The sequence below is a fragment of the Ylistrum balloti genome, unplaced genomic scaffold (assembly GCF_031769215.1).
Source record: "Ylistrum balloti isolate Yb309-2 unplaced genomic scaffold, AGI_CSIRO_Ybal_v1 Utg370354, whole genome shotgun sequence".
Taxonomy (NCBI): domain Eukaryota; kingdom Metazoa; phylum Mollusca; class Bivalvia; order Pectinida; family Pectinidae; genus Ylistrum; species Ylistrum balloti.
The window spans coordinates 503,355-530,279 of record NW_026782252.1 but is presented as its reverse complement, the minus strand read 5'-3'; the positions used below and the strand labels follow the sequence as shown (position 1 = coordinate 530,279).

Genomic DNA, 26,925 nt, shown 5'->3' with positions numbered 1-26,925 from the left:
ACCAAGGGGAAACTGCATATGAAATTTGAGAAAGATCCATCCAGTACTTTTCCAGAAATAGTGGTAACAAGAATTGTTTACGGACGGACGGACGGACCACAGACGCAGGGCGATTTGAATAACCCACCATCTACTAGATGGTGGGCTAAAAACTAATTTATTTAAAGTATCTTTGATTTCAAAACCGTGGTCTGATTTGGGTTATCTCCCTTGCCTAGAACCTAATCCACAACACATATACTACAACTGTAGTTTAATTACATATTGTATATTGCGATTCTCTCCTTTAATCCGGATATGTGATAATGTGTGAATTAAGAGCTGTCATAAGCAATCACAAAAGAACAGAGAAATCATAGTATAAACATTTTATTTCATTCCAACTTCTATTACAAAACAAATTAATAAAATAAGAGAGAACAGAATTTGGATACAGAGGTAACTTATATAAATCATATGGAATTTAAAATGCATCTATTATTTCTCAATGAAAGGTTATATCAAACAAGGATAATATTTAGTATTCCATTTTTCTTCACAAATACATTAATATATAACATCATCAACATTTAAACTTCTCATTTGAAGGTTTTAATAAATCTGACCACTGTGACTCTGGCCTAAATGTAGGAAAAGGCCATTTATTTTTTTAATTTTGTCAGGTTTCAGCCCAGGAACCTCCCAGCAAAATAAATATGATTCAAAGCATTACGGTTATTGAGAAGAAGTCATTAAAATTTTTAAAATAAATAAGGATGCAGTGGCCTGAATACACTGTTGGTCAAGGTCATTTCTCTATTCAAATTTTGTCAAGCTTCATCCCAGGTTTTGATTCCAAGCCTTTTGGATAATGAAAAAAGTCCTTCGAAGGTTTTAACAAGGTAAACTAAGTATCATGATTTTAAGCCTTTTACTTATTGAGAAGACAAGAAATTGTTTTAAGATATTAACAAATTTGACATCTGAAACCTTGAATGAAGGTTAAACTTGTTTGTTTTTGCAACTTTGTCTGGTGTCATCCCAAAAACCTTCAAGCCAAATATCATGAGTTTAGGTCTTTGAGTTATTGAGGCAAAGTCATTTAAAGAAAAGTTTGAAGCCACACAGACTCTTTGGTCAGGTGAAATAAAAATTGTTTTAAGAATGACTGAAGGGCAGAGCAACTGACCATCTGATGATAGAAGACACATAGTATTTCTGTCCACAATTTGGAGGTCAAATTCACAGATTTCTTCCCTGTAACAAATAGGAAGATACTAAGTACTATAATAATACTTGAAATATACTAAATTACAAATGCTTCAGGTACATTCTAACTACAAAATACAATTCTAAGTTAAGATTTTGTATATAGCTTAACTTGTTCATTTGCAAAGTCAGTTTCATATATAGTATATAGAGCTATGCTTTATATAAACACATTCATAACATGAACATATAATTGTAAAATGTAAGTATTTGGTCAGCAAATTCAGCAATCATTGAAGAAATTTTAAGGAAAATCAGGAAAAATAAGCCACTAAAGCACACAACAGCAGCAGAATTTCAGAACAATTTTGTCACTTAACAATGAAATAACTGGTAGAAGAATGATCATGTCAATGATTGGTTAGTCACTGATCCATGAAATCACAAGATTACAAACCCATTGTGAGCATTATGTTGTCTATAAACCAGTTTGTCAATGAACCGTGCAGTCACTGAACCTTTAAGGAACAGTAAAGTAACTGAACAATGAAGTCACTGAACAATAAAGGAATTATAAAGTTAATGAAACATGAAATCAACGTGAGAGTTGCCAATGAAACTTATCATGAAGTCATGAATTATAAAGCCACTGAACCATGAAATCACGGTCAGAATGATCATATCAATGAACCATGAAGACTTTGAACCTGAAAAATGAAATCAATGTTGTAACTTAAAATCAGTTAAAAAGGCAAGTCCGCTATAATACTGTAACAAGAGGCCCATTGGACCTGCATCGCTAATCTGGTATTCAAATACAACCAATGTTCATTACAAATACATTAACACATGCAACATTGGCATTAAACATGGGTACGTCCAATCAATTTTAACCAATTTTCATAACAAATATTAGCTTTGAAAACTTAGTTTTAAATAGCTGCAGCTATGACCTTGATTTAAGGGAATATATCACTTTCTTTTTTTTCTGTTTCTTTAAATTGGTTGCTGCGGTTTTAAAGTTTTAAGAAATTTGACCCCTGTGACTTTAGTTATAAGTCAAGGTCATTTCTTTTTCTTAAAATTGTCAGGCTTCATCCTAGGAACCAATCAGCTAAATACAACCCTTCTATGCCTTTTGGTGATTCAAAGGTTTTAACAAATTTGACCTCTGTGACTTCGAATATGTGTTACAGTAATTTCTTTGATTAAATTTTGTTTGGCCTTATCCAAGGATCCGGTCAGCAAAACACCATTACTATGGGACTCCTGCTTATTGAGAAAAAGTCGTTCAAATATAAAAGTTGATGTCGGACAGATGACAGACATTGTGACACGGCGTAAGTTCACCTTGTCAGGTAAGCTATTAAATCATTAATTTTCGTGGGGATCTATTTTTGTTGACTACAGGGGTACTCTAAATCTACCAATTCAAATGTCCACTAACTAATATAATTGGTAAATGTACATTTATAAAGCTATATCCATCGATGAAATCAAATTTTCACAACATTGATTCTTTCTGAAAAAACATCTGGTTTTTAAAGTACACTCTATGTATTACGTTGGTATTTACATTATTTTGAAGCTAATAATTACATGTATTATGCAAAAATTGGAAATTTGATGAATTCATAGTGATTACATGATAGCATTAGACGTACCAGATCAGAATCACACAGTTTTAAGAAGTTGTAGAATATCTCCTGTGTAAAATTATAAAAAAAAGGTTTATGAAAAACGAAAGGTTTTTTCTTATATCGATCTTCTTTGATACAATCAAACAAAACTGATAAGCTCATTAAATCCTCCATCAGCTGCATGCTCTCATTATTAAATAATTAAAAGGCCAATTTAAAAGCAAAACATGGAAGTGATACATTTCAAATACATAAACAATGAGGTCTACAGCCATTTTGTAGAATAGACACCAACCATTTATATCACACAAGTATATAAGACATAGCATAATTTTTTTTCCTATCAAATCACTCACCATACATCTACAACTGTTTTGATGTTTAAAAATACTTCTTATGAAAATCAATCAGATTTTCAACCATTGCAGCTATATGTGTAACACTGTTTCCAATTGGTCAAATCAGTTATGTAACACTGCTTCTCATTGGTCAAATCAGCTAAACAATACATCTTTATGCAGAGTACATTAAAACTTTATACAATGCTGTTAAGCTTGTTACTATTTATTGTGTAATGCCAAACCTTTAATTAACAACCCAAATAATTTCGCTAAAAGTAGGCACATCATTTCACCAGAATATAGAAAACTACTTAAAACAGAGAAAAAAAATCAGAAAAACTGATGTTTCCATTAAAGATTATTCAACATTAGGACTGTTAAAAACGTTTTAATGAAAGGAAATACAAATTATCCTGTATATTTTTCCTAGAATTGGCGGTAGGGTTGAAGGGAAAATGGGTTTTATCAAGGGGCTTTGATTCTGTATATGAAATAAATGAAAACATTTCATACATATTTCATACACAGTAAACCTACACATGCTCCTTTCAGTATGAACACATTTATTGAAAAAGAATAATTATAATCAGAGTGAGGAAGAATTCCACACGTTTATTTTCATAAAGAGTACTCTCCCTTCCCCTAAAAAAATTGAACAACAAGAAGTATCAAATTAACAGAAATGTTAGTCATATCAGCTTTTGCAAACATAAACAAAATAATATTGGCAATTCCCTCTGTGTACAAACACAAACCATGTACCATAGTCTCTCTGACAAAAAGTACCATTTACATATCCTGTTAAAAGACTTACATTATACAATATGTGTTGTTTTTACAGCTTACATCTTCACATCTAAACTTCTCTTATGAAAATAACAAAGGATGATTCACAATTTAGCAAAATTTCAGACACTTCACTTCATCAAAGCCTGGCTTCAGGATATACAAAAGAGCTGAATGAAAATTTAGCAAGCTTCTGTTTAATAAATAAATATTAACACACATTTAAATACACATATATATAATCTCTTTTCTGTCAATGATATTTGCTAATAGTTTTTCACTTTTTCAAATGAAATTAACTGATGACATATGTAACTGTCTTTGTATCCTGAGGCTATTTGTATCAAAACATGAAAAAATGACAAATAAAAAAATAAAAATGTTTTACTTCACAATGAAAATGATCAACACAGAATTTTTTTAAGTTGCAAAAACTTTTTTTGCTTTGTAAACTGAAATTAATAAAAAAAAAAAATGAAAAAAAAAGAAAAGACCATGAGTCGGTCCTGAGTGTAGTAATTACGATAATATTTATCTCGCATCTTCACTAAAACTGGTTGACAGTTCACATCCCTTCGTGAACAGGGAACTTTCCCTGTTCATGTCATTGCACAAACAGGGAGTCTTCCTGGTTCATTACACAAACTGGAAATTTTCCTGGTTTGCTACACAAACTAGTAGTTATATCGGTTCACGACCCAATCTGGTACATAGTTTTCCTGGTTTACATCACTACTAAGGCTGGGTGTCTCTCCAGCTCAGTGGTGATTTTCCTGGTTCACAACACTATACAAACTGGTAGTTTTCTCGGTTGACATTGAACTTGAGTCTCTTTGACACTGCTGCCTCTTCTCCAGGCAGTACAAACAAGTGTCGGTAATCCAATTTATTAGGACGCAGTAATCCACAGAAACGCCAGCCAAACAGATCTACCATGTTCTTGAACATTCCACGACTGTTAATGAAAAGTTTCGAGATAATAGCTTTTTAATTTAGAGTGTTTTTGTTAGAGTGTAACAAGAGGCTTAGAGGCCTTGACGGTCACCTGAGATAAGCACTATTGAATATATAAAGGTTAAAGGATGATTATCAAGTGTTATGAAACAGAAATTGTGACAATGAATATAGACAGTATCAATACATCCATACCATAAAAACAGTCATCCTATACTGATACTTCTTATAAAGTTATTTCCAGCTGGAAATAACCAATGTTATGCTCAAAAATGCAATTTTTCTATGAAAATTACAGGAAAGTCCAAAAAAATTCTTCCCAAGTAAGAAATGTGAAACTCATTTGGTAATTAAAGTACCTTAAGATGGTTTTAGAGCATTTGATTATACCATATCTGGGTGTTGAGGAAACTTTTGAAATTTAAGTCAATTTGACCCCTTTTAGCCCTGCCCATCAGCCCCTGGGGGTCAGCCAGGATCAAAATGGACAGACATACCATGAAGCCGTCATTCTTCATTCAAAATATTTCCAATGGAAACTAAACAAAATATGCTCAAACATTAAGAGTTCCTATATCAACTACATTAGACTTTACCTCCTCCCCTTGGGGAAATGTGAGACCCTGGGGCCATGAAATTCATTATTTTGGTAAAGCACCTTAAGATGCTTCCATTCATGAAGCGTATTTGACTCTACCATATCTTGGTCTTGATAGGAAGATTTTTTAAATCAGAGTCAATCTGACCCCTTTTTGCCCTGCCCCTCAGATCCCTGGGGGTGGGGACTGTATAATTTACAAATTTGGTTCATCTTAGGGCAGAGAAGGTTTCTGCAAAATTTCATTGAAATCAGATCAGAGGTTTTAGAGAAGAAGTTGAAAGTGTTAAATTTTTTATGAATTGACGACACACGATGGAGGGTATTAGAATTAGGTCACCAATAGACATAAAGATCTATTTTTAATGAAATCCTTTAAAGAATTTAATTTAACTAGGAATTCATGTACAATCTGCAATTACTGAAATGACAACACAGTTAGAAAGGTTGTAATAAGTGAAGAGTCTTCTATTTTGATTCATCTTGACATATTTGAATATCATGATCCATGGTTTACTGGACATACTTACTGGAATGGGTTTTTTGACTTAGCCTTTGGTCCGCCATGATGACTATGATGACTATGCCCGCCATCACTGTGACCGTGACCTTTCATGTCAGCCATTTCTTTCAATTTAGCCTCTTTGTCATGTAGGTATTCATATTTCACGAAGTTTATTCTCTCATTGGTTGTCATGCCCAACCAGATTATCTAAACAAATGAAGAAAGATGTTTAAAATCCTTACATCAGAATATCTACAAAACAGAGTAAAAAAATAGTTTGAAAACCTATAACTTTATGTATTGAATGAAATGTTCCATGCAGAGAAATTCCAAATCTTAGCATGAGAAGGATATTTTAACATTTAAGAATTATTCTGACTTTGGAAAGAAATCAGATAAGTAAGACCTTTAAATACTGGAATATATACACTAAATAGTATGGGTTTGAATTTTTTTTCTGAGCAGCAACTTATATGGGTCGGCTTATTACCAGGCATGGGCTTATTTTCAAGTAAGTCATGGTAATTCATTTTATGAATTTCACCTAAAATCATGGTGCATTTTTACTCATATTTAAAAAACAAAATTTCCATGCGGAAACTAAAAATGTTCCCGCGTGAACATTTATCATAAAATCAAAATACTGAATTGCCAAAATTGTAGAAATTAAATACAGATTAGACTTATTCTAACCTGGTAGAGTTGACAGGTTAACAGTATGCCAACCCACAACATATGGCCGAGAGAATTGAGAGCGATCCAGGCAACCCAAGGCGACGTCTTTACCACTTTATAAATAATTCCTGTAATACCATCCACATACACATCGAATGGACATACATGATTCCAATCTACAATGGAAAAAAATACGATAATATTCATCAGGGATTTGAAGTGAATGAAGAGGTCCCATATGGGGTACTTCATAAAATTTTCCCTCAGTGTGTTATGAATAGGACCCTGTATGGGGTTTTGTAATATTTTTTTGATGATGTGCTTTGAAGGGACCTGAAATGGTGATAAGCTCATTTACAATTTTTTAGGATTATTTGATTTAATGTTTTTGTAAATGTGCCCAGGGGGCATCCAACAGGGGATTTTTTACTTGTTTTATTAGTTAGTTTTGAAGTGAACATTTATTAGGCAAGTTTACAAGGTAGAATTGCCACAATGATTAATGCATTATTACATTAAAATCTAACCATTAATTTATATCCGTTTTGAAAACTTTGACCCAATGCCATGGTTCATCAGGGTAAAGCCATGGTGATGTATCAGGAGGCAGCTTGATCCAATGAGATAATTGTGGTTTAATTAGAAGAACACATAGAATACATCAAAGCCATTTCAAAGTTTTTATGTTTTGTTTGTTTGCTAGGTTTATCATTCCATGACCAGCCTTAGTCAGAGTGAGGTGGAGTCTTCTGATGTCTACCTCACTGAACAATATATGGGAGGTCCACTACCTGCTATCCTGGGTGAAGAGTCTTGTCCAAGGACACAATCCTGACAGTAAAGGATAGCCCAAGACCTCAGCTTCCTTACAAATACAAAACATCCCGAATGGGAATCATCAAAGCACACACCTTGAATTTTCACCTGGATTAGTAAAGTTTGATGCTCTACCACCTAAGATATTATGGCCTCAAGTTTTTGAAATACTTGATCTCTATACTTACAAATCCGACAGCCATGGAAACACCAACATATCATCCCGAACAGGAAAAACAGGTAGCCAATGAAAAACTTGTGATTGTCAGCACCTATAACCAAGGAAATATGTCAACAAACTTTTGGACATCATTACATCTGGTTACCAATTACCTGATAATTATGTAACATTATATCTGATTTCATCATATTAATAGTGAAGCTAGCTTACTTTTGGTTCTGTTTCTTAACTATCATCTCACAAGTTGTGTTCACGTTACTTACTTAATTTTCTCATCTCTTTATTAGATTTACAAGCAAACTTATAAATACTACAAGCCTATTACTTTTTTCTTTTTTATTTAAGACTCTTAAAGCAGTCCACCATCAAATGTAACTTACTGTTATTCTCATTTTCATTTTTTGTGCTCAATCTTTTTCAATAAGTAATTTTCAAAAAAGAGATTCCTCTGCTTCATTGAACAAGATTTTAGTTAATCTTCATAAGTAATTTTTGTTTGTATCATACTGACCAACACAGTTATCAATCCACGGACAATGATGGTCCATTTTCGCCACACATTTGTTACAGGTGTTACAGTGTTTGGACCGGATAGGACGATGAATTAGGCAGGTGCTGCAAAACTGGTTCAGAGTCAATGTCTGGTCCTCTGCTAGTTCTAGTATTACCTGTATAAAACAAAAAAAATGGGCAAATGAGTAAGGCAGGTGTGTTAGGGAGGTGTGTTAGACAGATGTGCTAGAAAGTAGTGTTTAACAGGTGTGTTAGACATGTATGTTAGACAAGTATTTTAGACAGATGTGTTAGACAGGTGTGTTAGACAGGTTTGTTAGACAGGTGTGTTAGACAGGTATGTCAAGTTTGGACAGGTGTTTAAGACAGGTATGATAGACAGTCATGATAAATAGAGTTTTAAATATTTGATTATTACAGGTAATGTAGACAGTTGTGATAGACAGATATGATTGAAAAGTAAGTTTGACAGGTGTTTTAGACAGGTAAGATAAAAAGGTATGTTAGAAAGGCAAGTTAGACAGGTAAATTAGACAGGTGTGTCCGATAGGTAAGTGTGACAGTTGTGATAGGCAGGTATGTTAAACGAGGGAGTTAGACAGGTATGTTAGACATGTGTGGTGATAATGTAAAGCTTGCATGATCCAATATCACTCTAGGCTTCAATGTTACATGTAATTTACCATGTGGTGATATATACATAACAAAACAATATCTTACTTTGATCTTTTCAGTACGGTCAGTTTCTATGTAGCCAGGGTTAGTTCGCCAGGCCTTCCAGAAGTTGTATGTTAGCAGTATGGTGTTGAGAGTGAACAGAATATTCTTTTCAGTACTCTGTACATCTGGACAGTGGTTAAGGATAATCTGCTAATAGATGCTATGGCAGTTTCTTAATATATGCACTTCCACAGATATCTCAAAGTCAGCACTCCCACAGATATCTCAAAGTCAGTACCCCCACCTGTATCTCAAAGTCAACACTCCCACAGATATCTTAAAGTCAACACTCCCACAGATATCTCAAAGTCATCTCTCCCACAGATATCTAAAAGTCAGTACTCTCACAGATATCTAAAAGTCAGTACTCTCACAGATATCTCAAAGTCGACACTCCCACTGATATCTCAAAGTCAACACTCCCATAGATATTTCAAAGTCAGCACTCCCACAGATATCTCAAAGTCAGCAACCCCACAATTTTTCAAGGTTATTTTTTTGGAAATAATGTAAAATATGTAATTATATGTAAGGCAACAGTAATTCAATTCTTGACTTTTTTCAACCACCTGATTTCTTCAAATCTGGTACTTAACAAAGATGAGGATAAAAAAACACAAGAAAAGACAATTATCACTTTTTTTCTTTTTACATCCTACAGCCTTGTTTTTTTTTTAATTGAACCCCATAAAATCTGATGTTTTGAATAGCATACAATATTCAAAATGAAACTTATCACCGAATAACCCAAGAATGGCCCAAAACAGTACCCCCTCCTGCATTCGTAGGATTGCTTACTTTATCACTTTTCACATCTGCTGTAAAGACCATGAAGTGTTTGTTAGGTTCATCATCCTGTTAACAGCCAAGGTCATTTTGAGGAGCGGAACTCCTTGTAGGAGCTGGTGGCTATCTTAATGAAAAACAAGCAAAAAACCTGTTGCACACGATCTATAGCAATAGAGTGAAAATATTTTTCCAAGAACACAACAGTAAAGGGTGATTTGTGATCTCAGTTACCCGAGAAACCCAAACCTGCCGTAGGTATAGATCCACCCATATCGTGTAACATAACACTGATACTCTGTAATTCTACTGACTGAGCTGTGGTGTTCCCCTCGTACTGGTTCAGTGAAAAGGATACAAGGCACTAGGTAGACAATCCAGGTGTAATACATCCAAAGCTTGGTGGCCAAATAAATACTGATAGGCATCACAGTCATCATCTTGTCGTCAAAGAAGAAACTGGCAGGGAAAAACATAATATTTAAGAGTAGAACTATCTTTATAGATCTAAGTCCAACTCACAAGGACTTGACTTTATATCATAATGTACATATAAATGAAAATCACATCCTCAATCTCAATACTTAAGCTGGTGTTTGATTACAGTTGCCCACTCCAATCATAAAAAAAAAAATAAACAAAACATGTTTTTAATTTGCTGAAAAATAAGTAGTTTCTGTCAATTTCACCAGATGACCGACACTGTAACAAAGAATAACTCACTGTGCTGTTAGTTTCCAGAGAATGATCCCAACCACAGCCAAGGCAAGCTTGATATACCAGTCTGATTCCATCTCCGGGATGGCACCTATGGCCCACAGCGCAATGAATGGAAACACTAGCATGACCTTCCTACGTACCTTCTAAAAAAAATAAATTATTCTTTATAAACACTCGTCAACATCACCTTATGTACTATTTAAACAAAAATATTTTTTTTTACAATATAAAGATACACCAACATCCCTATCTCGTGTACCACCTAAAGAAAGTGCTACCTCCAGAATATATGATTTTCATCTGGTACATCCATTTTGTATGCCAACCTTTGTTAAACATAATAATTGTGCAGTAATATTGTCTCAAGATAATCATTTTATTGTCTATTCTGGCTATTAGAACTAGTAGGTCCATTGTTCCTGTTAGAAGTAAAAGAAATACTTTGAGTCAAGAAAAATATGCAATACACACTATATGAAATCTTTAGTCCAATTTGTAAATGACAAGAAAGTTGCCCTGTGAACAGCCAGACATATTTTGAGGTGGGGTCTCCTTATAGTAGGTGATGACTACCTCACTGAACATTATATGAGAGGCCCATTACATGCTTGAGGGCAAAGCATCTTGCCCATGGACACGTCAACACTATTAAGTCCATGTTTAAGCTTACAGAGAAACACAAACCAGCATAGGTAGGGAGCACTGACTTAGCTTTGTAGCTGGTGTTTTTTTAAAGACAAAACCTTGAATCATATCCTTGCTCCATCATCACCTAATACCCTTACCTTGTCATTTGTGTATTTTTGTAGACAATGTCTTGTGTCATATCCCAGCTCTATCCTCATTTCGTGTAAACGCTTCACAATCTGGGTGTGTTTATGCATGGCTGCCACATCAATGGGTGTCTGGCCCTAGAGTAAGTAAATCACAAACATATTCATCTATAAACACATGATAATCATAATACGACGACACATAAAGGGCAACATAACTTTGTTTACAATAGATAATAGAATTATGAAGCTATCAAGTTTTTCATTTTAACTTGTCAAGAGTCTGGTTAAATGATAGAATTACATATAGATTTTATTCAAACATTTTTAGACTTGTTCAAAAAATCTCAAATGAAAAAAAAAAGAATCAAAGATCTGGAACACAAAGGAAAATTCTTTTCATTGACACTGTACCACATGTCATATTTGACAGCTGATGTTAAAGTTAAAACTGTTTGACAGACTAATACATTTAGATTTCTCTATTACCATTTTTTTAGGATATAAAAATTGATGTATCACATTGAGTCTGTCTGGGTAGAATGGTTTTTTTAACTACTGTTAATACTGTAGTTATATAATTTCACATTGTTAATATTTCCTATTTGACCTGGTTGAGAATATTTGACAAAAATGACATTTTGCATTACTTAATTTGCCTGAAGATTGTGATGGGAAATCGTTAAAACCCATAATTGATTATCTTTTAAAATCTGATTGGCTATTCAATGTAGTAAATATATTACATAATTATCTGACTATATTTAATATTCAGAGAAAGTGAAAGTATTTTCTGTTGTAAACTTTAATCTAAAATACCTAAATTACCTAGAATTTGCATCTGAATGAATAATACTGGCAATTAGCATCTCTAATTTGCATATCAAGTATGAATTTTATTTCACTAAAACACAAGGAAAAATTATTTCCTTAAAAAACAAGGAAAAATTAATGTACCAATACGAAATTACCATCGATCATCACATCTGATGATGTTAGGCAATTTAATCAATTATATTTGATCATCGTCCCATTAACCCCTTAGCAGTAAACAGTAAAGCATGCCTATACATTGGTATCCATGTATACAGGTATACAATATATATTTTCTGAGGTTTTCATTCACTGTAAAGGAAATTTGCTAAGCATTTAATTTTGTATTGTAAATTCAATCCCTTGCAAATATTATCAACTACATTACAGTATATCAACATACAAAGATGTTGTAAAACACTTTTCATTGGACAACAGACTTTGCAACCTAACCAATCATACAACACAACACTGATACCAATCCTACCACTTATTCAGATCATATCTAACACCAGTCTGAATTATTCTTTTCCATCAGTTTTTTGAAAATTAGTTGAGAGTTGACACAAGACCAATTTAAAAAACAATGTCAGAAAAGTGCTGACTTATCGGACACCAGATTCAGTGTTCTCCATTACCCTTGAGTGAGAGTTTAAATCCCCTCCCAAATTGGTGAAATTCAAGACCTGTATCCTTGGTTTTTGAGGACTCTCCTTTATGAATGAATTGTAAGTGGTAATCTATACTCCTAGTTTCAAAATGCAAGTGGTAACAATAATTACTTATTCATTAAAATTTCATAGTTTATCTGATGTGGTAAAATTGCATTGATCAGAAGCAAAAAATCTTTTTAAAAGAAGAAAATTTTAAACATGTCAATTGGACAGTTCTGTTAACATGCAAACATTGCGGCAAATAACAAACTACTTGTTACTGCTAAAACCATCTCCATATTATCATATCATTTTGATATGTATTCAATTTTGTCAGGATTAAAAACGTTCTTTAAGTGAGGTATTCAGACAATTGTCTCTCAGTGACTAAGCTCTAAGCATTACAAGTAACAAAGTGTTCAATCAAGTGTTTCTTTAGATAGTTTTGAATCTTTTGTGCACTAACAGGAGAAACCAACTTACCATTATAACAATAAGAGAAACCTATTTTTTCTTTTTAGTTCAAATAATTGCGGAACTTGAAGACTCCACAACAGATCCTACATGTCTGTCAATAAGTCCTTTTTTAAACCCTGTCAAATCTATTCGGTAGAAGTGCTCACACAAGTCATATCTTAGTCCTGTAATAAGCCCACCCTCTCATTTGAGTCTGTGTTGCTTCTCTGTGCTTCTCACAAGACAAAGATGTAAAGCTATCAAATACTACAATGAAAAATGACCTTGGCGTTAAGAGCGTCAAGATTGGCCCCGGCTGTTATAAGTGTCTTGATGATGACTGTGTTGCCTGACTGGCAGGCGAAATGTAGTGGAGTGTTGCCCTGCATCTTATCCGTCTTGTCCATAGAGGCATTGAATGTCAACAACATCCGTACAGGATCATAACTATGAAGATAAAAAACAACATCAGTCTCAAGGTTGTCAGATTTCACAAAAAAAGTGATTGGACCTCAATTTACAGTGATACAATCAGACTTCATCATATACCTGAGAATTAAATCTTGTTGATTGACATAGAAGTAAAAAAAATACATTTCAGACTGTTTATAGGAACAATGCATTTCCAATCTTTAAAGATTAGAAAGCAGAATAAGCACAGGCTCACATATACTCCCATCCCTCATGCATTTTTTTCTGATCTATATCTATTGTTAAGGATGACCTTAGACCTTTAACCTTAAATGACCACCACCAAAAATCTAAGCAGGTGTAGACCTTGGTGGGGTGATGCTGTGGTATTCATATAAACTAAATTTACTTATGGCAGGGTTTTCCATAATTTTGTTAGTAGTAGGCTGTGTAGTGAAAGTAGGAGGCTGGCCTGCTGTGTACATGTAGTCGTGTACGAAACATTATTACGGAACTATATTGGTGTAGGCGGCCAAATGATCAAAGTAGCCGGTCAAATTGGCAGGCTCTTATGGAAAACCCTGTTATGGGTTCATGAACTTGTAGACAATGTTTTCATAGATGTGGATACACAATATACAAAATGTACAAGTAAGGTGGCAATTGCAAGTTATCATTGAGACTGATTCCTAAATTCTTCAAATTTATTCAATATTTTATTAACCTGTAGTTGCTGGCAGATTACCTATAGCAAAGAATTCTATTTAAAATCCATCAACATATTCATGCAAGTCCAATATGATAAGGAGAAAAAATCTCTGCTATAAGCACACTATACAGTGAGTCACTTCATCAATAGATAATTGAAGACATTGGTCCTAGACATTTGGTAACCACTGAGGTAGGGAGAATTTGAACACATTGCTACTCTGAGGCTATTAGTATTATTTTTTTTCATTTTTTTTAAAACACAAATTTGAGTTTAAGTGTCAAGTGGCAATCAGTACTTACGCAAATATTCTGTAAGAAGCATACATGAGTGCCGTCATTCCATGTTGGTCAACCATGTCCACATCATGACCCTTGGCTATGAGGTAGGCCACAATGGCTGTGTGTCCAAACTGAGCAGCTAGGTGTATACAACTACAACCTGCATCAACAATCATATCTTCATGTAAGGCTAAACTCAACTGAGTTTTTCTCTTTACTTTTTAAAAAAGTTGAAAAGAAGAAAAAAGTGTAGAAGTTTTGTAGAGAGTCGTTTTAGGTATATCTTAAGGAGTAGATCAGAGTATCCACCATCACAACCTCAAGGAAAGATCCCAATGTAACATCTTGACTGTTCTATTTATCTGACAATAATCTCATGATTGGTAAAAAGCCCATCTATACACCAATTCAACCAATGTTTTTTGTGATTTGGACATTTGAGCCCTGAACTCATGATTTTTCTGTGGGACTTGTTCAAATTTTAAGGACCTATTCTATCTGTTAGTAATAGGACTCATCAAAATTGTTGTGAACTCGCCTGAAAAATGCTACAAAAATTATCGTCGATTACTGATCAGAAAGATTACAAACAAATATTGTATCCATTGTCATGTAATCAGACAACCAACTAAATGTAAGTCATGTTCTGGCATTTTTGCATGAAAAAATAGAGAAGTCCAAAAAAGTATGTTAATGTTTTTGTATGTAAGTAGACAAAATACCTTAAAATCATGACATTAGCAGTGCCTACCTTCTCCATCCCTCAGGGTTGGATCTGCTCCCAGGGACATCAATAACACAATCATTTTTAGATGACCTTGTCTGAAGTAAAAAGAACAATGGTTGCATAATAAAACTATGATCTCTTTGACTGAAAAAATAGTTGCTACTTAATTGTTTTAGTGCACCATTTTAATCATGTAGGCAAGTCAATACATGTTACACACCAGTGAGTTTAAAGCATTAGACAACCACCCAATCAATATACATCATATTTCCATTTTACAATCAAATAGAGTTTTCTAATTACGAATAAAAGTTTTTAAAACTAGAAAATGTCTGTAAGACATGAATGCCTCCGCCCCCCCCCACCCCCCACCATGTGAAATAATAGTGAAAGGTCAGAAAGAGATGATTTTGTTAATTTGTATGCAACTATGTACAATTTAAGTTTCATACTTAAATTGACAAGTTGATTTAACGTACATGAATTTGGAATTTTGTTCTCTGGAAAAAATGAGGGAGTATATTAGTTCCTTATGCCTTAAAACCCACAAGTACCAAATTATGTAGAAATAAGATGATGTTCCTCTTTTTTGAGTTATCTCCCCCTGGTGGCCATCTTTTTTTCAGAATGCCGAGAAATTCAACACTGCATGAGGTCTTTCCATACTTGATATTTGTATGAAGTTTCATGAAAATTGCCTTCCGAATGAAGTTGTTAGGTGGTATATACTGATTTGGGACGCGACGCAACGGGACGGGACGGACGGACATGGGCAACGCTATATGCCCCCGGCCATAAACGGCGGGGGCATAAAAATCCTTTAACACCTATGTTGGAACCATGATCAACTGACAGAACAGCTACTTTTTTGTTCCTGGTTGACATCATCATTAACTGACATGATAGACAGTAAACAAAATGGTTCTACATTTCTCCATTTACTTTGCAATATCTAACAAATATATGGGGAGATGTCAATATATTTTCTTACCATTGTAATGAACCAACTGACTACAATTAGAAGAAGAGGATTACAATTCAAATACTCAATTCATTTTGCTTTCCATTATTTCGGTAAATGCAAATAGTTTATCATTTTGACTTCAAAATTTAAGTAAACATAAAAAATTTGATTCATCACAAAGAAAAAAAATTAAAGCAATACTGTAATTGAAAACTGGTAAAGAAAACTGTGAATCCTGCAGACTGATCTAGTGTGTAAGATGGCATACACCCTTAAATAAAACACGGAATAAAACAGAACTGCATTCAATTTTGACAAAAAGATTCTAATTGATACCTTGTTGCCCAGTGAAGCGGTGTTGAGTTGAGGTCACCTCCGAACTTGTCCACAACAGCCCCTTTTCTCACAAAATATCTGTAAAATCAAAGTTCCACTGAATTTCTTATTATTAAAAGATACCTCCTCTCTCACCTTGAGAGGGTTTTGTCTTGCAGTGTCTAATGATATTGTGCTTGAAGTTTTGGTATAAAATTGAGGTCTCTACTGTAGTGCTCTAATATAGTTCAGGATTGTATACTGACAGAATAAGAAAACAGTGATAACTGCTTAATATCATGTTCCATTTTGTCAGAATAAAATGTGATATCAAGCCAAACATGACATTAACATGTTACAAGTTTTTTTGCACGTCTAAACACCGAAGTTAACTTTCTGATGCGCTAAAACTGACTTGATTCTTACAGAAGTTGTTAATGGATAAATTTGTTATTTGCTTTGTTTTTCCAATTAGCACACTGATTTTCCTTTAGTTTTGTTTATTGATTCTTTGAAATATCACACCTACTATGGTAAATCAACGTGAATGATCAAGTCATATCTATAGTTTACACATGGTGAAATTTGTATGCAACATTACAGTGTCATCAGCTGATATACTGCCACATAATTCATGTATCTACTACTGTGGAGGCTTCATAATAGGACATCATTGCACAGTTCACACATATATCATGTGTATCTCTGTAACTTTGATCAAATGTGTTCTGAAGAGCGTTTTCATCTAGCATTGTCGACAATAATAGCTGACAGTGATCATTCTTAGCCCATATCAGCTGTCAAGCTTATTGCTATACCAACTGAAGTTGGTAGACTACCTGATATTTTTGAGGTAGGATATTCCGTCTTTCCATAATGCAGAGTTATCTGCTCTTGTGAGCTGGAATTGATTTAACAACATTTGTTTATGAAAGAAATATAATGTCATGTAATGTAATGAAGTAACAATCAATATCTGCTCAGTACAAAAGTACATTGTGGAAAGATGGAATTAAGCATTAAATTCACCATTCTGTCTTGACCTTTCTTTGGTAAAAACTATTTAGAAAATAAAAAAAACATTTTCTGACTGATCTACCATTTCTTTTCTGTCATGGAAACAACAAAAGAAATATATGAGACTTAGAGCCAGAAACAGATAAATGAATGAATGAATCTAGCATAGCAGTACTAGGAATGAGAAGAATTGTGCCTGTTATCAAGATATATATGATCACGCCACAAAAATACTAACTTTACAATTTCTGTCCTGTTGTTGATGGCAGCCCAGTGGAGGAGACTCACATTCTCTCGATCATTCTCATTGACATCGAAACCTCCCTCAATGAGTTCCTGTACACGCTCAAATACACCATACTGTGTTGCTCGTACAATATCGTAGTTACGATAATCATCATGCCCTGGTTGCTGTGGTATAGCATTATCCACCTTCTCTGATCTCAGAGACTGGTCAGAATGACTTGTGGATCGCTAATGAAACAATGGTAATTAATAAATTAGCTAAAAGAGGTATTTTTTTCATCAATTTTAGTTTTGGAAATCATTAAAACAAAATGGCTGATCATCTTATTTTACTGTCATGAAATCATCAAATGTTCATCAGTTGTAAACAGAAAAACAGCAAACAGCTCTATATCTATAGCAGCAACATATACGTGCATGTGTGATGTATATACAGGGCTCTCACACCCCATTTTGGGACTGGGGCCTGGTGTTTTCCTTAGAATTGGGAAAACTTGGGGTCTAAATTGAGAAAAAAGATACTATTTTGCATTGGGAATGGGGCAGAATATTGGCCCCAAATTTGGCAGATCGAGAGCCCTGATATATATACCAAAAAGTGTAGTCTGTGGTTTTATACCAATATTAGAAGCAGAAATCTAGTGAAAAATGTTTTGATAATGTACCCAGATATTCAATACATATGTATGGGTTATAAGTATTACTGTCTTATTATAGAAGAAAGCCAGACAAAAACATTCATACATTTCCTTAAAATGTTGGGAAAAAATTGGGTAGTTGGGCAAATATCTTTTTTATTTCAAGAAATAATTTTATATAGTTTATATAGGAGAGCGATCTTGACTATTCTTCTTTGAAAAATTGCCTTTAAATGTTTAGGGTGCATTGGTACAATTACTGTTAACGGGAAATAATATTATGTTAGTTTTGATATGTTATGTTTTACCAGGCTGATTTATAAAAGTTGACGGATCGTCAGATAATATGGCCTACCTAATGATACCTGAAAAAGTGTCAATATTAAGGCATGTTTTTTTTAGCATGTTACAAACACAAATAACATATTCATATTGTCTTTAAAATTGCATAATCTGCACACCAATGTAGTTTGTGCTGGTAATTTTTGGGGTTAAAAACGCTGAAAATTTGCTTTCTCTTTCATAACTTTCCCATACAAAAATTCAGACAAAAAATATCTCCGAATATTTATAACCTTGTTCGGTTCGTATCGAACTTTTAATAAGCTTGAAGCAACGCTTTCAATTAGTCGCTAAGGTTTTAATTTCAAAACCGGTCGAACTGTTTCCGTATTATAATGACAGACGTTTTTTTTTATTTTTTCTTTTAAAACTTTCTTACGATCAGCTTTCTTAGTTTTTTCAACTAAAAATCAACATGTCGTCGTAATCGTTATTATGACTGTATCCAAGCTTCAAGTATGCACCCAGAGGAGAGGGGATTAATATTTTTGAGGTGTGTCATACAACTTAACTGGCTAAATTATCGAAATTATCAACGGATAAGATTAACGGAAATAAGTGTTTTATTGATATGAAGATTGCATTTACAGAATATGAATAATATAATCCGCGTTACCTCCTCCAAAAGGGGTTGCATTGGATTGCAAGTTGGATCAAGCTCCTCCATAGTCGCCATGTTTGTTTTTCCTGGTGTGAGATAAAAAAAAAAAAAAACGAAAACGGTCCGAGAAATCCGGAACATACGTTATGCCATGGTGACATATTTTGGGGATCAAAGCACTAGGTCCAACACCAAAACCTTACGTTACTGCAAGATAAGTTACTAGAAAAAGTCTCGCACAAAAATAGCGTAACAGAATATACATAATATTGTTATCGTTTTATTCAAACTAGGGATATTTAAAAATCAAAACAATTAAAATATAAGATTTTTTACTGAAGTTTTAGGTCAGACACATAAAAAAAATATTTAGATTCTACCAAGGTTTGCTTAAATAATAATTGTTGCGCAGGGAAACCACTCAGTTTAAGATATAAATAGCTATTTGACTGAAATCATCAAAAGTGTTATCAACTTGCGTTCCATCAAGATACTGTATGTGATTCGGTTCCTTCAACTTTCGTATATCCTTATTAGCTTGAACGTATCAAGTAAATTCACGTGTCATATTGTTAATAAAAGACTATTTGGTAATTTCATTTTTTTCGTCTTAATTAGACTTCCTTTTTCAGTCAGTGAGCAACAGCAAAGCCGATGTGAAAAAACTTCATTGTATTTAAGTGTCTTCATAGCGGTTTAATCAAGGGATAAAGTTCAGAATGATACTGATATTTGAAATAAACAGCGAATATGAATACTGGTAATGCACCAGATAGAAGAGGGCGCTGTGCCTGTTCGAGTATCCTTGGAAGGTGTTGTCCATGCTGCTAAGATAAGCTACTTTATTTCTGATCAGTTGACCTATTATGAGAATAACTTCTCACAGAATCCTCAATCCATTGTCCGGAAATCAGGCATTTCATAACTTTCCGCGTTTCCGAAACAACGTCACTGATGAGCATGTGATGTCACGGTGATTCTTGGAGAGAAAGATGTATGTATGCTAGGCTTCAATATTCGGTCCTTAGCATCACTGTCGAGTTCTAGAAGGACAAAACAGCTGTGTGATGTAGCATCACCGACGAGTCCTAGAAGGACAACACAGCTGTATGATGCAGTTTTATTCATAGTTTGGCCCACTGTATCTATCTCAAAACTTGTATTAAAAGGTACTATTCACGTATAATGTTTGTTATTTGTAAAATCATCAGCACATTGCCGAAAAATGTCACCTGACAAACAAAATGGCGCAGCGACAGTTCATCTCGACTCATAAGTCCAGCAGGCGGCGTCCTTAACGATGGGTTAGAAATGTAAAGAACTGTAAATATATATATATATATATGAAATAAATAAAGGCTTAGGGAAATGGTTAGTCCTGATATCAGAATTCGGAGAGATCAAACACACACATTGATCGAGTGGTGTTTGGGGGGGGGGGGGTAAGTTTGAAAGCCGATCGTAACAAGAGAACACTTCAGACAACTAAATTGAATAGAAATAATCTCCTCGAACAATTCTGAGGAAATTACATCTTTAAGATGAAACGAGGCACGAATCAGGAAAGCAATATGAAGAGTTCAGCTAAAAATATCTAGCTTGTTGTTCGGCTTGTCGTATTTCAACTGTTCATGCTTATTGGAAAATGGTTGTTTTTGGTGTGAAATGATGGCGATCCTGCCTTTTTCATACGTTGGAAAACATTGGCGATGCAAGGAATTGATACATTTATAGTATTTTGCAATCAAATATGTTTAATGTGGGAACATACCTGCATCCCAACCATATCGCAGTTAATTTGATAATTTGACCATCAATGGCTTGCTCCCAATATCATGATTTTCGTCAACTGAAAGACTAACTCAAAACAGAGGGTTTGAAGGTCGTCATAGAGATCTCATTCAGAAATACTCTGTTTCTTTGAGAAGCTGGACGTGTTGACGTAGGTCATATCTTACATGTATATATATATATATTTGCATGTTTGTTCTGTTGCTGTATTCACTGTCCTCATTGAGAACGTGACATTTGTGTATAGTAACAGTTATAGTTGATGATCGCCATTGCTCAGATATGGCCTACGTCAAGTTGGATGTGCATAAAAGTTCAACAGACAGAAGACGTGACAAACGCGATAGAGTGACATGCTCTGACATCGATCTATGATAACTGTTCTGGTGCTTCTCACCGCTGATCTGTTTTAACAAATGTAAGATTTTCATCTGAAAATGCCAAATGGGCCTGTATCAGTTATTTCATTTCTAATTTCTGGGGACTTCTCAGAAGAGGACATATTCATCTGTTGTTGATGAAGACATGGGTTAAATGATGGATTATATCTGGCTCACAAAAACAACAAAGAATATACATGTTAACAGAATCTTAAATCAAACACAAATTCGATGGAACTTGGACAAAAATAAAAGGAAGATTTAAAGGCGACTTTCAAAAAGTTACAAGGAGAATAAGACCAGGTGTGTCTGAAGAGTAAGTCTCTTATGCTTCATTGGCGACACTCACCATGTAAAGTGTGGTCAATCAGAAGTAAGTAATGTAACAATCATGAATAAGATCAACAACAGAACCAACAGGCATACTAGCGAGAATCAAATCAAACATGTCCAGCTGCATGTCACACAAAGAAATAAAAACAGTTCTCAATGAGATCATTAAATCGTGATATTGGGAGTTCGAAAAGGTCCTGGAATGTTTAACCAACCGACATGTATATACACCATAGGTTGGGGATGTTAGGGTGTTGCTATCCAGAAATGCAAATCCAAAAACGATATTGAAACTTGGTATTTCCAGATTTGCTAGCTTTTTTGAAGAGATTGTTTACAATTCTTTCACATTTCTGGTTCTATCTATTTTAATTGTGGCTCATTTACTTAAACAAAGCTAAAAACACTTAACCCAAATACTCCAGGCATCTTTGTTATGGAGAGGATTTCAATTTAAGATAAGAGTATGGATGAATGCCCCCTGCAAAAAAAAAATCATTGGACAAAAATGTCAACAAAGGGCAATAATTCTGTAATAATGGGGTTTCTGGTTCTGAATTTTGTACACTCTACATCCTCTTAGTATGACAAATGTTTACCCAGTTTCATTATACTACTTTAAATACTTTTAAGCATTTTATGCTCCAGACATAAAATTTTAGAAAAGGGCAATAACTTCATAATTAAAGGGTTGCACATCCTCTTAGTATGATGAATATAAACACCAAATTTTTATTATCGTTGCTTAAATGCTCTGGACATGCAATTTTAACAAAGGGCAATAACTCTGTAATCGAGTGTCCATACTTTGGTACCTGGCACATTGCTTTTGTATGACCAATGTAAACACCAAGTGTCATTATTCTAATTCAAATGCATTCCAAGTTATGCTCTGGACACAAAAAAAAATCAACAATGGGGAATAACTATAATAGAGGGGTTGAAGGTCACATTGTGTTAATATGACAAATGTAAACATCAAGTTGCATGGTTCTTGCATAATTGTGGGCAATGTTATGCTCTGGACACTTAATAACAGACAGAAAGACAAAGTGGCGAATATACTTTGAAACTTCAGTAAAAGTTTTGGGAAGAATAAAAAAATGACAAGGATGAGACAGACAATGAAAGCGGTATCATGGCATAAAATCATTTGAATGTTGTGCAGGTGACATGAAAATCAAACACACCAATGCCTTTTATCAAGTCATTTTTATAATGATTAATTGATGGAGTCTAGATATTACAATTACAGCTTGTCTACATATGAGCAAGCTTGTATCAGTAGACAACAATTTCAAAGAGGAAATAGAAGACTCAACAAAGAGAAACAAATCTTAATGGGAAACTCACAATGAGGTTTATTGGCCTTTTTGATTATATTATTCTAAATACATACATAATAAACAGTTATATTTACAAAAAATTAAAACACACACAATTTGATTAAATATTGAACACAATAATATAAAAATATCAAATATCAGCAAAAAATTTACATTGATATAACATTTATTGAAACTTTAAATCACTATATGTGTAGGTTTATAATTTGTGAAGTTTCAAACGAAAAAACAAAAAAAGACAAAGAAACAAAATTAAAACAACAACAAAAATTTGAAGCCTTACCTCAAGTTAGATCTTATTGGATGTGTGAAACATTTCACAGATCAGAGTCATTTATCGTAAGTATTTTATTTCATCTCCTATAAGCAATAAATATTATATTAAGAAATCAGAGGCATACAAAAATATAAACTTTGAATATTTCAACAAAAACATGTTTCATCATACAAATGTATCACAATAAACGAAAAACAAAAAATCTATATGGCAACAAACATACATTATTAAATGTTTACAAAATATTCACAGTAGTACCAACACCTTTAGGTTTCATCAGGATTGCTAATTCATATTTGTGGTAGTACCAACATGATCAGGCTTCACTAGGATAGCTTATTCATATTTGTGGTAGTATTGCTTGTTCATATGAGATACATTTAAAAAATGACTTCAGGTGCCAAGTTTCAAGTAATCGTTCATAAGCACTATTACCATTTATCCAGTGCTCACTTGACGAGATTTCAAACTGCTTTTCAGTAGAATAATTGACAATGTGCAGAGGCAAACTATTCCAAATTACTCATAAACTAAAAAAAGTTTTTTTTCTTCCAACACTTTTTATAAACTTTCAATGAATGTCTCTTTTTCCTACCAGTGCTATAGACATCAAAAAAGTTCCTGGTGATCATTTCATTGCATATATTAAAAAAAAAAAAAAAAAAAAAAACATGTTGATAAAATCTGGTCTTGTGAAAGATGTTTCAAGCTTGGAAAGCTGCATCTCTGTAAACAGGTTGTTTTAATCCAGGTATGGTTTTTCTAGCTCTTCTACCAGTGAATTCTATATTTGCTATATAATGGAGACTATCATAAGTGTACAGATGCCAGTAGTGGTCATAGCATTTCTTACGAAACTGGTAAGCTTGATATAATAAATAAATTGGAATTCACTAGAACTGATGTGTTCATATACCAATTTTCTCAAAAAAGCACATTACTGATATTTTCAAAGTGAATAGTTGCAGAAAACTGCATAATTTTCAAATTGATCATTCTAAGTTATATCTGTGACAAAAAATCTTTTTATTTCTAATTGATTCAAACTAAAAATATGTTTGTTTATTAATTTGTAAATAAATGGAACATTATCTATATTGTATGCAAGTTTCAGCCCGAAATATGAAAAAAATTGTTTCTAATTTAATGGCATTAAAAAACGGATTGCTTTTGCACTTGACATAAAAAAAATTACTATGATCAACCATTTTAATTCATTTGTGTTATTTGTTGTTATGAAAATGAAGTTCACTCCTTACTGGTTCACTGTCTCTGATCAGGACAGACAGTGCTACATCGACACTAATTATAGCCTAGAAGTGATGAGATACAAGCAGATAAGACAAGATAACAACTGTGTGAAGAGGGGCTTCAGTGACTTCACCAACCAACACAGGGCCAACATCAGAGAAGTCTTCACTGGGCCTCGTTTCCAGTCCCTGTATCATATGTACCTGGATATGGCCTCGTTTAAATGTCAGTGTTAAATTCATACACTATACAAACACCGGGAAAATTGATTAATTTTAACATATGATATGTATCTGGTAATATGTCCATACATGATGTTTGGTTTATTGTTGCTTTACAACCTATTAACAGTCAGAGACACTTCAGGATGTGCCAGGTTTGGGTGGTAGAAAAATGTCATAGTTCCTGCAGAAAAAATAGTGATCTGTGGCAAGTACCTAGCTACCACCCCATGAAGACCTCAAACCCATGACCCAGAGGTGGAGGGCAAGTGATGAAGATGGTCAGATGCCTTAACCGCGCAGCCAACATGGCCCCTGACTGGCTGTATAAAGGCATAAAGATAAGCACACATATATCTATTGCTTAATCATTCTAATGCAATAAGCCCATCCCCTGACATAAAGCTTGAGATTGTAGATTGGTCCCCTTGACTTATTGAGGAAAATATAAAATTGATAAATGTTTACATAACACATATACTTAGAACCAATTTCATGTAGAACACACTGTTACTGCAACGTATTTAAAGCATGCCTTCTACACTAATTACACTACAAGTACCCTTGTAATAATGATGAATAGGTCCATAATTACTTGCAACTATATTGCACCTGAAACCCCCTGATACAGGATGACAAGCAACTGGTGGTTTTCTCCTGATTTAACACTTTCAGGACTTTTTATCATTTCATTTATTCTAACAGTCCAGTATAGCCGAAATGTTATGGACATGATCTTGGTTCCGTTATAGGTCACTTAAGGACATTTTTAGATAAGCTTATCTATGGTAATCTTTACAAATTTTAAAATTTAATGAAACAAAATATTTACAACCCATAATATTAAATAGAGTTAAATACTATATATAAAGATAAAAATGATTCAAAATGGAATTATTTCATATAGCCTTAGAATAAAGTCGTGTCAGCATTTAATGGGACTAGACTATGAAGTGCATATTAATTTCAAGATAGCAAATGGCAATTTTTTTCTTTTCGAACAGAAAGCATTTGGTAGTAAATCCTCATTACATTCAGACCTGTGTCATTCTGTGTATATTATAGGTAAACACAAACATTACGCAAACTTTGGGGAACAAGATATGATAAAAAATAAACACAAATATGATAATGTATCAAATAATGAATATAGAAAAGATCTTCAAATCCACAAAAAATGAACATACAGGTATCTATTGAAAGAACAGGTAACCATTTATAATACAGGTAATATAATATATCTTAAAAATGAAAATGAACATGCTGGATTATAGATGTAAGACTCACAATTTAAATGGATAAAGAATACATTGAAAACCTGTGTAATGTGTGCACCTATGCAATTTTCCAAGTTCATTTTGGAGCTGAAATTAACGTAAACATCTGTCCATATTTCATACATATGAGAAAATTCTGTGAAAATTCTGTGCTGGAGGTCTATAGTACCAAAAAACACTTTGTTTGTAACAAATAATTAATTCAGTATGACTTTGTGGTTTTTGTTAACAGATATGTTTTAGATACAGCCAAATTGAATCTGTCCCTTGTTTCCTATCACTGTTTCACACCTAGATATGAATGAAAATGTATGCACATTTCATTTGAACAAACACAAAATATCTTAATTTCTGGCCCCATGGATTTTGAGAAGTCATTCATGGCTTTTAATACTTTCAACTTTAGTAACCTTGAATGGAGGTCAAGGTCATTAATTTAAACAAATGTGGTGACTTTCCATCCTGGATTCTTCTGGCTTAGTATCAAGACCCTATGCTTCTTGGTGATTGTGAGGAAGTCGCTTAAAAAATGATACTGGATGTATGGCATTGACATAATGGGATGCCTCACCTTGACAACAGCTCAAAGACATTAAGGCAGTCTAACAAAGCTTCACTAAAGTTTGGAAGTAGTACAATTTTTTTCTATACAAATCTGTTAAATATTTATGAATATCACA

At 33.7% G+C, this 26,925-nt stretch overlaps 1 protein-coding gene across 1 annotated transcript; it reads right to left on the bottom strand.

Annotated features, from left to right (window-relative positions):
• Positions 1-426: 426 nt before the first annotated feature.
• LOC132553795 (palmitoyltransferase ZDHHC17-like) lies at positions 427-19,444 on the bottom strand. Its single transcript, XM_060218072.1, has 15 exons — positions 19,385-19,444; positions 17,781-18,016; positions 16,547-16,624; positions 15,271-15,341; positions 14,541-14,679; positions 13,403-13,565; positions 11,209-11,334; positions 10,427-10,566; positions 10,062-10,162; positions 8,918-9,042; positions 8,196-8,352; positions 7,692-7,775; positions 6,706-6,863; positions 6,038-6,219; positions 427-4,910 (listed from the first exon to the last, which is right to left on the bottom strand). Exons 1-15 carry the CDS (start codon positions 19,442-19,444, stop codon positions 4,742-4,744), a joined length of 1,989 nt encoding a protein of 662 aa, XP_060074055.1. The 3' UTR covers positions 427-4,741.
• Between the last annotated feature and the right edge of the window lie 7,481 nt (positions 19,445-26,925).